Genomic DNA, 14,342 nt, shown 5'->3' on the forward strand with positions numbered 1-14,342 from the left:
ACATGGCAACATTGTAAATGTAAAGAGATGTAAAATGAAAATTCTGTCATTATCTTCTCATTTTCATCTGTCAAATATAGTATGATTTTCTTTGTTTCAAACAGTTGTTTTGAAGCAAAGCTGCTCTTTTCCATCCATTGAAAGTTACTAGGACTGTCAAGCTACAAAAAAGTACCATAAAAGCATCCGAAAAGCAGTCTATTTGACTTTTTCCATATATTCCGTGTCACTTTGTGTGACAGAATTAAATAAAATTTAAGTTATTCACTGAAAATCTTCCACATTTAAATTTGATGCATATTTGCTTGTGACAATGAATGGGATTTCGGCATCATTAAAAGTGTTATCGCACCTTCAAATTACGCATCTAAATATGTACAAACATAAACGAGAACAGACAGCTATAGTGGAGCGAAAGATTTTCAGTGAACGGCAACTTGTGTCCTCAGCAGATTTGAAATACACCATAGACCACTTCTTTGATATTCTCTGGTGCTTTTTGAAGCGCAAAGGCTCTGGTAATCATTTTCTTTCACAGTATGGAAAAGAGCAGCGTGAACATTATAGTAAATCTCTTCTTATGTGTTCTACGGAAGAAACTAAAATCATAAAGCAATCGGAAAGGCATGGAGATGAGCAAATAATGACAGTTGACTTTTTTTTTTTTTTATTCTGAACTATCACTTTAAACATCAAATGGCATGAACCATGAAGAGGTGTGAGGTATTTGGAGACTTGGAAGAAATCTGAAGGCTTGTAAACTGTAGATTGATGCAGTGTCCATGCAAGCAGCCTGGCAGAATCGCTCGGTTTTACATGAAGGCCACCTGACTGTAGTATACTATTTTTGTTATTATAAATTGCACTTAGGTAAATCTATGCATTTGGTCTTGTGCACTGCTTGATGAGTGCTGATACGCTGGAATGTCACTCAAAGTCTTAAAGATGTGACATGTTATTTTGTGTGACTGACAAACATCTGTAATTTTTTTTTCCCCCACAAAAGGTCCCATTACTCCAATAACATAAAAATGGCATAAAATGGCTTGACTATAAAACTCCCCAAACCATTAGGTTTTAGGACTTAAAAAAAAAAAAAAAAAAAAAAAAAAGAAAAAGCAATATTGTTATTGGGTGGACAAACAGTCCATCTTCACATATTCATCTCCATATTGTAAAGGGATAGCTCCCCAAAAATGAACATTCTATCATCATTTATTCACCATGTCCTTCCAAACCAGCATGACTTGATCTTTCCTCTGTAAAACACAGAAGAATGTTTCAACTATTTTGTCTATATAATTAAAGCCAATTGAGCATAAAGCAACATTTGACTCAACTAATCCTCACTGATTGGACCAAAAACACTGCTTTTGTGCTCCAAAGAAGAAAGAAAAGTTCTGCAGGTTTGGAACAACATAAGTGAGCAAATGATTACAATTTCATTTTTGCGTGAACAACCCCCCTTTTTCACTGGTGAGTACACTGGAGTACTCAAAGGCATACTGAATACACCTAATACATCTTACGTGCTGTCTGTCGTAGCTTAACTGTTGCTCACTTACCAAAAAAAGGGGAAAATCTATATAATTTTGACATCAAAACAAAGCTGAGACTTCTCTCCATGCTAATGGCTCAAAACAGCTGGTGCATAGGCAGTTCACACAGTGATTATGTGACGGAGTACTCTTTAGTACAATAATAGCATGTAATTTCGAGGGCGAAACATTCGTTGTGTTTCTCTCTGCAGATTAGGGATCACCTGGATGTGAAGTATGAGTTTGGCCTTCAAGCCATTTCCTCATTAAAGGCTATTTTTTCTTGACAGAGGCCAGTTCTTTCTGAATGTCGACAAATTTGGGTCGATTCTCAGGCTTGTACTCCCAACATCTCTGCATGATACTGTACACCTCATCTGGACACTTCTGCGGGCAGGACATTCTGTAACCTACATTACACACAACACAAACTTTCTGTCAGGGTTGATTATAAATCAATAATTGACAGTTGATATATGTTGACAGGTTTATGAAAAGGCTAAAAGAGATTGCAGGTTATGTTCAGAACATAGTACTAGGGCATTCTGTGCTGTACCTACTTTAAAAGAAAAAAAATATGTGAAATAGTATCCAGTTATTACAGAAACAAAAACAGTACATTTTTATATATTAATTTATTATACCATTAATTAATTCAAATTTAATAAAATGTGTAATAAAAAATGTAATAAAATGCGATTAATTTCATTTCATTTTTGTTTTTAATTTAAATATCACGTCAATCTGTCTCTGGATCATTTACTAGTTGTTTTGTACCTTTTTCGACCTGTTCTCGAGCCTGCTGGTTGGTCATGCCCGGGTAAGGACACACTCCTAGACTGAAGGTTTCCCACAGGAGGATCCCATAACTCCACACGTCACTCTCTGAGCTGTATCTCCCTGGGATTTAAACAACATGTCAAACATCGGTCTGGATCCAACGTTAGAACTGACTGCTCGAAAATATATTGACGAGAAACACAAATCAAGTACTTGAGTAAAAGTACAAAAGAACTTCTAGGTTACTGATCATTTAAGTGTGCAAACAAAATTTTTTTAATTAAGACAAAAGAAAATGTGTGTAAATTGTATGGTGACAAATAGTATAAGCATGCCTTATAAAGAGAGACATCATATAGCTCAGTTTCAGGATCTTGGCAATCTTCTTATAGCCTACGCCATCTTTATGTAGAGCAACTATTCTTTTTTTCAGATCCTCAGAGAGTTCTTTGCCATGAGGTGCCATGTTGAACTTCCAGTGACCAGTATGAGAGAGTGAGAGCGATAACATCAAATTTAACACACCTGCTCCCCATTCACACCTGAGACCGTGTAACACTAACGAGTCACATGACACCGGGGAGAGAAAATGGCTCATTGGGCCCAATTTAGAGATATATATATATATATATAATAACCAGCAACTGTCTGGTTACCAACATTCTTTAAAATACCTTCTTTTGTGTTCATCAGAAGAAAGAAACTTTTACAGATTTAGAACAACTCAATCAATTCACACCTATTATATTTGTAAACAGGATCATTTTGGAAGTGGTGGAAGTAGCTTTATCTAAGACAGTGTTTCCCAACCAAATTGATCAAAAATGTCCCCTCTCTATTATATTTTGTTATTATTATTTTAAATCAGTGCTACTGGTCATCGTTATGTCTGTTTGTGAGTTCTATAAATATTTAAGGATAGTTCACCCAAAAATGAAAATTCTGTCATTAATTATCCTCATGTAAGAAAGCTAACAATTTATTCAACGATTCTTCTCCCGGAGTTACCGTCTTCCACCATTTTGGATAGTACTCCAGAACATAATCAACGTAATCAGAGTTGTTTACGTTCAGTAGAAAGCACACGCATGCTGAACATAAACAGCGCTGATTACGTTCTGGGGTACTCTCCAAAATGGTGGAAGACGGTAACTCAGGGAGAAGAATTATTGAATAAATTGTTATTATTGTTGTTTTCTTTGTGCATAAAAAGTATTCTGGCTGCTTTGAAAAATTACCCCTGATGTCACATGGACTACTTTACCAATGTCCTTGCTATGCTTCTGTGCATTGATCGTGGCAATATCATTGCAGTCTATGGAGGGTCAGAGAGCTCACAGGCCCCGTTTACACTAGTGTATTTTCATTTTAAAATGGCGTTTTAGAATGAAAATGATCCCCGTTTACACTGGCGTTTCCGCTACATTTCAGATACGATCTCCGTTTACACTACACGACCGAAAATGCATGTCACGTGACCATTCATGCAGGTACAACCATAGATACAGTCATGGCCAAAAATATCAGCACCCTTGGTAAATATGATCAAAGGTGGCTATGAAAATTAATCTGCATTGATAATCCTTTTGATCTTTTATTTGAAAAAAATATCTAACTTTTCATTGGATAATAAGAATTTAAAATGGGGGGAAATATCATTATGAAATAAATGTTTTTCTCAAATACATGTTGGGCACAATTATTGGCACCCCTAGAAATTCTTATGAGTAAAACATCTCTGAAGTATGTTCCCATTCATATTCACAATTTTGAGCACTCCAGGGTGATTATGAACATGAAATTATCCAGCCATGGCTTCCTGTTTCACAAAAATATAAATAGGAGGGAAAACAAAGCCCAAATTCACTTAATCATCCATCACAGTGAGAAAAAACAAAGAATATATTTCTGATGTGCAGCAAAAGATAATTGAGCTTCACAAATTAGTGAAGTGGCTTTAAGAAAAGAGCTAGAGCAGTGAAAATTCCCATTTCCACCATCAGGGCAATAATTAAGAATTTCCAATCAACAGAAAATGTAATGAAACTGCCTGGAAGAGGACGTGTGTCTATATTGTCCTAATGCACGGTGAGAAGGAGCGTTTGAGTGGCTAAAGACTCTCCAAGGATCACAGCTGGAGAATTGCAGAAAATAGTTGAGTCTCAGGGTCAGAAAACCTTAAAAAAAAAAACAGCACCTACATCACCACATGTTGTTTGGGAGGGTTTCAAGAAAAATTATCCTAGCTCATCCTAAAACAAACTCCAGCATATTCAGTTATCAGACACGACTGGAACTTCAAATGGGACTGGCTTCTATGGTCAGATGAAACTAAAAAGGCTTTTTAGCAGCAAACACTAAAGATAGGTTTGGTGAACACAGGGATAAAATGTACCCCATGTGTACAATGAAATATACTGCTGTATTTTTGATGTTGTGGGCCTATATTTCTGCTGGAGGTCCTGGACATCTTGTTTAGATACATGACATCATGGATTCTATCAAATACCAACAGATAAAAAATCAATAAGTGATTGACTCTGTTAGAAATCTTATAATGGGCCATGTTTGGATCTTCCAACCGGACAATAATCCAAACACAAACCTCAAAAACAACACAAAAATGGGTCACTGAGCACACAACCAAGCTTCTGCTATGGCCATTCCAGTCCTCTGACCTGAACCCTGTAGAAAATGAGTGGGGTGAACTGAAGAGAAGAAGCACCAATGTGGAGCTGTGAATCTGAAGGATCTGGAGTGATTCTGGATGAAGGAATGGTCTCTGATCTCTTGTCAGGTGTTCTCTAACCTCATCAGGCATTATAAGAGAAAATTTAGAGCTGTTAAACTGGCAAATGTGTATTAGAGAAAAACATTTAGTTCATAATGATATCCCCCCCCCCCCCATTTTAAATTCTTATTATCCAATGAAAGGTTAGATTTTTGTGAATTTTTTAAATAAAAGATCAAAAGGATTAACAATGCAGATTAATTTTCACAGCCTCCTTTGATCATATTTACCAAGGGTGCCGATATTTTTGGCCATGACTGTATGTATAGGTAGATCCCCTATTATTTAGTGTTTGCGTGCTTGGAGCGGTCAAATGGGGAATCCACCTGTACATATCTATGGGTACAATAATAAGTTAAAGTTTATTTGTATAGCACTTTTTACGATACAAATCGTTGCAAAGCAGCTCTACAGGAAATTGTAGAGTTGTAGGAAATTGTATATATTTATATATTGCAGAACCTTAATATATTTAACTTATGGCAAAATTTGGTAATTCTGTATGTTGTCTGAGCGTTGGCATAATAATAATAATAATAATAATAATAATAATAATAATAATAAGCATGATGTTATTGTTTACACAGTTGTCAAGGATACGCAGTGGGAATGTGAGCAGCCACACCATCGTTTTCAAAAGTCTCCGTTTTGGTCTGTTTATACTGAAACGCAACCCCAGTTTTTCAAACTAAAATGGGGTCTGCAGCATTTTCAAAAGTCTGCGTTTTCAACCTCGAAAACGCTGGAGTAGTGTAAACAATAGGCGTAACCATAGCAAAAGTTATGCATTTTAAAACGAAAATGCATTAGTGTAAACGGGGCCTCAGACTCCATCAAAAAGATCTTAATTTGTGTTCTGAAGTTGAACGAAGGTCTTACAGGTTTGGAACAACATGAGGGTGAGTAATTAATGACAGAATTTTAATTTTTGGGTGAACTAAGCCTTTAGCATTCAAAAGAGCTTGTAACTAAAGCTTGTAATGCCATTGGATCCATTGGTTTGAATAAGTACAGCATTTTCTTTACTCAACAAATCACTGTCTATAAAGCCTAATGTTTTTGTGTGTTTGAAGAGTGGAGAAGAGTCTTAGCATTTTCCATCTAGTTGTAGTTGTTTACGTTTTAAATATCCTGTGCATAGCAGTTAATCTTTTATATCATGATATTTTGGCCAAATTTGCACCATGAGTGCTTTACCATAGTTCAGTGCCTCCGGTGCAGTCCACTTGATTGGGATCTGTTTCAGTCCTGATGAGGAGTAGATGCCATTGTCTTCCTGGCGGGACATCCCAAAATCACTGATCTTCAGCACATTGTTCTCTCCCACAAGGCAGTTGCGAGCAGCCAGATCTCTGCAAGATTTTGAGAAACACTGTAATACAACCTCATAAACAACGCATCACATGCACTCTCAGCTCAAAATCATGACTGTGATTGGACAATTGACACCTGCCAACAAAATCATCTATGGAAAAATTGGCCTAAACTGGTTTCAAATCAGAAGGCGAGAAAAGTAAATTTCAGCCAACAAAATGATTGTGAGGGGCTGGAGCAAGCAGTCTAGACCCACAATTATCCTGCGATTACACTTATAAACACCCCCAGTCTGGAAAAAGTGCCCAATGAGACCTGCAGCAGCCAAGACAGGATCATCAAGTATTCTCATGTCTAACTGTTCAACAAAACCTCAGTATAAAAAGTGTTTTGCAGCCATGTGCTTTCTGGGACTGGATCAGTTTGGAACCTGTTGACACATCACAAATGAGATTTTGGACAAGCCATGATGTTTCTGGCTAAGTGTAAAAGCTCATTTAAAGAGTTATGTCCCCAAACTGAACTTTTATAATCATTTATTCACTCTCACGTCATCCCAATACAAGATCTTCTTTCTTCAGATGAACAGTTCATGACTGTAATCCATATGACCCCAATGGATGACTGAATGTCTTCTTAATAAACTTTAAGAAACTTTATTTTCTATAGCCCCTTTAAAAGGTACATCTCAAAGCGTTTACACAAAGGAAAAGAAAAAAAACGAAAAATTAAAATAATAACAATAACAACAATTAAAAGTAAAATAAACATCATCCATATGACACAAAGAAATCACTTAAAAGCTATTCAGAAAAGTATGTTTTAAGAACAGAATTGAAAACACTGAAAGATTCAGCCTGTCTGATCTCAGAAGGAAGAGAATTCCAGAGTTTTGGTGCACAAGAAGAAAAACGATAGGTCTGTGCAAGAAAAACACTAATATTTTAAATGTTTTTTCAGTATAAACCACAGCACAGTGGATCTACTTTTGGGTTACAATCCACATGCATTATATGGACTCTTTTTATTTTTTTCTAAAAATCTACATCTATAGCGCACAATAGTTTCACGCGCGTTTCATTTATTGGCATGTTATAAGCAGTGTAGGGCAGTAACTAGTAACACATTACAGTAATAATATTACTTTCCCTGGTAACTAGTAGTGTAACTAATTATTACTAATAAAATTTAAGTAATAATATTAGTTACCATACAAAATAATGGCTAGTTTCCAGTTACTTTTTTTTTTTGTCACAATCGCAAACTGAATTGAATTAAAAAATTCAGTCATCTCTATAAATTTTCATAAACGCTGTCATGCGTGTATGCACGTGACATCACCAATGCAGCAAGCAAGCTTCGTCGGAAGAAGGAGAAAGCCACATCATATAACAGCTGGAAATACAGCCATTACTTTAATTTTGAGGAGAGAAAGGATGACAAACATCAATGTCACATGTAAATTGTGTAGTGGTACTAAGACTTTGTCTACTGCGAATCCCAACATGTTTGGTTGGTTCTACCTGCTTGAGCCCAGTTGCAGATTTTACAATGTTGCCTTTATTAAATAACAGTTGTTGTTCATCAGTTTGAGCCAAATGTACTCTTTATGTATCTGTAACATTCATGGATTCAGAGGCTGCAAAAATTATGCAATTATCAGGTTTTTGGGGTGTAATGGAAAAGTAATTAAACTAATAGTGTAACTAGTTACTGTTAGCTGGGAGTATAGTCATTTTAAATTGTAATATTTCAAAATATATATATTTTTAATATATATTTGATCAAATAATTGCAGCAGATTGGGTAGACAAAAGTTCTCATACCACAAGGTTCAGAATTCAAATCTTAAAAGAGTAGGCCCTTATCTATTTTTTTAAGTCTACAAAAGTCGTATTCTCGTCATATTCTTAATGTCTCTCTCATACAAGGAAGATGATTCTATCTAAACTCTTCCATCCCCCAACCAGTGATTTAAGATTCTAGTCTACAGCCACCACTGTGCCTCTCGCTGGCATTTATGCTGAGCAGACATCCTTAGCCATACAACCATATTAGGTTGTCACATCCCAAAAATTGCTTTGCTGACATGAGATGGGGAAAGACAGTAGGGGGGAGCGGAGAAGAGAGGGGAGAGCTGACAGAAAGGTGCTCAAACCGCCGCCACCCCCTAACATGATCATGTCTGATAGTAAATGGATTTTAGCTGGGTGCTGATAGAGCCGTGGCAGTGTAAACGCCCAGAGCTTATTTCTGAGCTGAGACTCGATTGTGAGCGACATGTATTCAGCCGGCCGGCTCCGGCCTCAAACAGCACAATGCACCAAAGCCTATTTCACAGTTTAAAAATCACCACCAGAAAGAAGCAAGAAAAATTAGGCTTGTTTCAGTTATAGAAATAATTATTTCACAACTTCTTAAATATCATTAAATGTTAATTTAAGTTTTAAAAAGCCTATTAATTTTAAAAACATATTTATCAAGTTGCCAGACATAATTAAATATGTTGCTGTTCATTGAAAATGAAAAGACAATTTTGTGTGTCTTTTAGGATAATATTTTAAAAAATGTTTCTATGAAGAACTAAACCATACAGACAGCAGAATCTCATATAACCTACAACCAACTCAAAAGCACCCACCCGCAGCCCAATATTTTGGATTCATTTACTTTTTCTAATATGTTGTCTTTTCTAACATGTTGATAATTATGCTACTGGATGAAAGGGAATAAATAATATTAAATGTAATGCCATTGATTAATAAATATTTTAAAAGTCTGTGCAATTCCTGCTTATTACGAACTGTGTTTCCAGACATAATTATGTCTTTTTTAGGTGCTGCATTTGGATATATATTTTGAGACACTATCTTTGTATTTTGTTATTGTTTTTTTAGATATCTTGTTGTTTAAAATGTTCCATGCTTTATCAGAGCTGTATCTTTCTCACTATGATCTGATTTCATCCTCTTGTATTATAGTGTAAGAGACTCACGCTCCGCAGAAACACTACAGCAGTCTGTCACGCCATATTTAAGAGCATCAAAATGCCATTTTTTGTGATAAAATGTACAGGATTTGAAAGCTGGGACTTTGTTTCTCATCAGAAGTAACACACAAAAAGCACAAAGTAAGTGCAAAGCTCGTTGTGATAATTGGATAATTTGCGCTTTACAAATAATGTTTTGTGAAGGGATAATTGAGGATATGGCAACCCTGACTTGAACTACGGGTGTTTCATAGGGTCAACTAGAACCAGTGTTAACTAGGGTATTTGGCCGATATCCAATATGCCGATATTTTTTAACTCATTTTGGCCAATACCGATATATTTCCTTTTGTTTGAAAACAAGTCTCTCCTGTGCAGAAATTATAAGCTAAATATTATTCATTTTTGGTTAATTTTTAACAATAACTTAAAATTAAATAAAAAGTTATGAAGGTTTTTTAACAGTACATTGAAGCTTTGAAAATAAATATAAATAAACTATATCGCTGCATTTTTTCCCCCAGAAAGAAGCAGTTAACCCTAACATTTTATTTTAAGATTTAACATTTGTAGATGGTCTAAAACAAAAGAGTTGTAAAAATTCAGAATATCTTTTAGAGCTCATGATTTGTTTTTGTTTTTTTCATGTTAGCTATAGCTTCTGGCCATTAAATCAAAACATATTTTATTACATCAATTACTGCTTTATTTAATCAGAAACAGTCTAAATGTTATTTGTGTAGGCTATTTTACTATTAATTTAATTAGAAGTAGGCCAACAGCGCCCCCTACAGATTAAAACTCCTTACTGAACGGTCGTTAGGACCCGGGGGAGGCTGCCGCTGCTTTTACTGTTTATACACCGAACGCGTCATCCTGTACGTGCATTCTGTTTAAATGCAGCGATCCAAAACAGTCAATCTAATCGTCATTCAGAAAAAACTTTGCTTCAAGAATGAGCCACACTCATTCACACTCTAATCACTAGCACACCCTGAGAACATGTGAGTTAACCCATTCCTCTTATCGGCAAGACATATCAGCATAACTTTTCATATCAGGCCGATGCCAACATTTAAAGCCATTATTGGTCGATTCCGATATCAGTCCGATAATATCGTGCATCCCTAGTGTTAACGATGCTGCAATGCATTATTATAGCTTTAACCTGGACAGCCCTAAATTCAACACAAGAAACATTTTCTTCACGCAAGTTGCTGTCTGACACGTCTTTTGATTGACAGGATATAATCAGCCCTGATCATCAGCTGCCATTAGTCCATGGCCGATAATTGATTTTATTAGTGCATCCCTAATTTTTCACTGTAATGCAGTGATTTTTTCACAAATATTGTATAAAATAGTCCATTTAAATTTAGATTTCATTATTTTTATCAATACTTTTCAGCAATAAATGGCTTGTAAGTTTCATAACTCAATTTTTTCCACATAGTCCACCTTTTCTTAAGAGTAATGTAATAGATTCTGGGCATTCTGATAAATATAATATGACCAAAAAAAGAATGATATATATAATTTAAAAAATTTTATACATCATGGTAGCAATTGTTGTACAGCATTTAATTTATGTTGATATAAGTAAAACAATGAAGTTTTATTTATTTATTTGTGTTTAAATTTAGACTACAAGAACACGTAAAATACTACATCAAGATTACGGTAAAGAGAAACAGGAGGAAATTGTGGCATGAAAAATAATATCACAAAAAAGAATGTCCCAAAAATGTCCTATAACAGGCTGTTTTTTTATACAAAATATTGTATATATATAATATTTCTTATTTAGTTTTTCTTCTGATTTTAATCTGACACGTTTTTGCTATGATAAGCTGTATCACTTCTACGTCTGAAACATTTCAGTTTTTCTCACCTGTGTATACAGTTCTTTAGCTCCAGGTACGCCATTCCGGCAGCAGCGTCTAATGCAAACTTTACCAGTTGCTTTGTCTTGAGGTCCTCTTTTTTCTTTCTTAAGAATGATAAAAAGTCCCCGCCTGTTGAAAAATGGCAAAAATAAATGAGCTACAGATATGCAATAAATTACAAGAGACACCAACATCCCCGACAAATTTATGATACTTTTAACGAGGAAGGGTTTCAGCAGCTAATGGCTGAAACAAAGATCCAGTTTACTGACCTGGTACGAGCTCCATTACTATGTAAATGGGCTGCCGTTGGGTACAGACGCCTATTAACTTCACAATGTTGGGGTGATCATATTGCTTCAGGATCCTAGAGGTGAAGTTAAGCATAAATGAATATGGACATGATCACATTATCTCATCACTCATTTTTAGGAGAATGTGAATGAGGCGAACATTGTTTCTTGATGTTTGAGGAACAAGATAAAGAGCAAGTGTGATGTAAAGCATAAAACGGTGAATGTGGGTTCACCTGGCTTCTGAGAGGAACTTTATCTTGAGGTCTTGTGGTAGATCTTCCTTACAAGTTTTCACGGCCACCAGGGTTTTATCTCGCAGTGTTCCTCTAAAAACCTCACCAAAATTTCCCTAAAACAACATTTGTCCAAAAGCATTTCTTAGCGTATAATTTTATTATTTTAAATAACAAAAACACCTTAACATGGCTTTCTGGACATACACCATAGTAGTAGTGCTAGGAATGGGTCATGACAGATGGCTAATTGTCCAAAAAACTACTTGAAGCCAACTAATTTTTGTGTTTTGTTGTCATATTTAAACAAACTAGTCACTTGTGAAAATATGTAGTTTTGCACAAGGTTCTACCACATGTAAATTACCATGCAAATTATGACCCATGATAAGTGAATATGCTATTTATTCAGAGTATACATTAGTTGAAATGTAAGATTTTTTTTTTTTAAGTCCCTTACACTCACCAAGGCTGCATTTATTTTATCAAAGCAAAAGCAGTAATATAGTGAAATATTACAACAAATAAAACTTTTCTATTTAAATACATTTTAAAAGCGTATTGTAAATGCATTTTAAAAATTAGATATTATTCTAATATTGTGATTTGCTGCTAAAGAAACATTTCTAGTTATCCATTTTATATTTTTGTTGAAACGTGATGCATTTTTTTTCAGGATTCTTTGATGAATATAATTATTTAACCATTTATTTAAAATAGAAACCTTTTGTAACATTTTAAATGTCTTTAGTGTCACTTTCAATATTTTTTATAAAATTTTAAACATCCTTTCTGAATAAAAGTATTAATTTTTTTTTTTTAAACACAAAAACCCCCAAAACATTCTTAACATTCCTAAACACTAGCACAATGGATATGGACTTACTTTCCCAAGGAGTTCTCCAAGAATGACGTCCTCATGATTGAGAATCCATTTCTTATCCTGAGCAAACAAACAAAAACAGCAAATTATCTTTCTGCCACTTGTTCATTAATGAACTAATGACTCGTGCAGAGACAAACAGAAGAGAGATGCTGAGCATCCTGTCGGTCAGTTGCTGTGCTACTGCTCTAATGAATGATAATGATGCAATTATCACCTCATTCTCCAAAAGCACTCGCTTAGACAAGAGGCATTCTGGGATCTTTTGGAATATCTCTAAAAACATTTTTTTTTGTGTGAATAAAAAAAAACTACTTTTATTTACGTCATGCACAATTGTATTTGGAAACGAGTACACTATAATGTTAACAACAATACAAAGTCCATTTTGCAAATAAAACCATCACAATTTCATTTGTAAATGTGCAGCAGGAAGATTTTCCTGAATATTCCTTAAAAGCCACAAAAACACTTACTCTTAAATGCATGCATTTTTCTGTGATTTTCTTTCATTGGGTTTAATTGAACATTGACCCTTGCTGCTTTTACTTGCACAAATAGCGAACGTAGCACTCTAGTCTACGTTTGAGGGTTCAAAAGACAATTAAAACGCACAAAAACACACATATACAGATGAAAAATCCCTTTCTAAATCTCAATGCATTTACAACAGCACTAATGAGAATAGACATGTATTACAACACTGATAATGGCATCAATTAAAGACCCATTATTCTAAACATCTTGAAGATGAGTGACCTGCAGTGTCAACATTAACCTGTCCTGGACAATAATGCACTTCACTCAATGTAATCCAAAACCGAACACAACAAAACAAGCAGCAGTATCTGCATCAAAACTGAGTTTTAGACAGCTTACATTAGTTCTAATGCTGTCGTTTCAGACTTCTGTCTACTAAAGCTGCCCAAATTGACCAAAACGAACATATTAATAAACATGCCGCTGCTGCTGCCAAGATATCAAGGCAAAAAAAAACCCACAAATAGCTCCAAACCAAATCATATTTTGTCCATTCTCTGCTACCAGGGAAGTCGTGGCCTAATGGTTAGAGAGTCGGACTCGTAATCTAAAGGTTGTGGGTTCGAGTCTCCGGCCGGCAGGGATTGTAGGTGGGGGAAGTGAATGTCCAGCACTCTCTCCACCCTCAATACCACGACTGAGGTGCCCTTGAGCAAGGCACCGAACCCCAACTGCTCCCCGGGCGCCGCAACATAAATGGCTGCCCACTGCTCCGGGTGTGTGTTCACGGTGTGTGTGTGTTCACTGCTGTGTGTGTGCACGTTGGATGGATTAAACGCAGAGCACGAATTCCGAGTATGGGTCACCACACTTGGCTGAATGTCACTTCACATTAGTTACTCTTTACACCTGTTTTTTTTGTTTTTTAAAGAATCAAATTCAGATCTCTTCAGTGACTTAAAAATGAACCCACTTCTCTTTGGATTCACATTGTACATAAACTCAAGTTGTAATAAGAGTTCAGTTTTCACTTATTTGGAACAAAGTCAAATCAAATATTATTAGCAATAAAATTACTGCAAACATGATTAACAACAACATTATGATTATTATTATTACACAATTATATATTGTTTTTCTTAGTTTTCATAA

The 14,342-nt window shown here is 35.4% G+C and overlaps 1 protein-coding gene across 1 annotated transcript in view; it reads right to left on the reverse strand.

The window, feature by feature from the left end:
- Positions 1–672: 672 nt before the first annotated feature.
- LOC306869240 (tyrosine-protein kinase Fer-like) overlaps positions 673–14,342 on the reverse strand; it is a 40,028-nt gene continuing 26,358 nt past the window's right edge. The window contains exons 13-19 of the mRNA XM_079415920.1: positions 12,714–12,770; positions 11,828–11,943; positions 11,571–11,665; positions 11,304–11,427; positions 6,307–6,461; positions 2,316–2,438; positions 673–1,948 (exon numbers count right to left, since the gene is read on the reverse strand). Of these exons, the coding sequence (XP_079272046.1) occupies positions 1,812–1,948; positions 2,316–2,438; positions 6,307–6,461; positions 11,304–11,427; positions 11,571–11,665; positions 11,828–11,943; positions 12,714–12,770 (807 nt within the window). The 3' untranslated portion in view covers positions 673–1,811. The remainder of the gene's footprint in view (positions 1,949–2,315; positions 2,439–6,306; positions 6,462–11,303; positions 11,428–11,570; positions 11,666–11,827; positions 11,944–12,713; positions 12,771–14,342) is intronic.

Source organism: Barbus barbus (genome assembly GCF_936440315.1).
Source record: "Barbus barbus genome assembly, chromosome: 5".
NCBI lineage: Eukaryota > Metazoa > Chordata > Actinopteri > Cypriniformes > Cyprinidae > Barbus > Barbus barbus.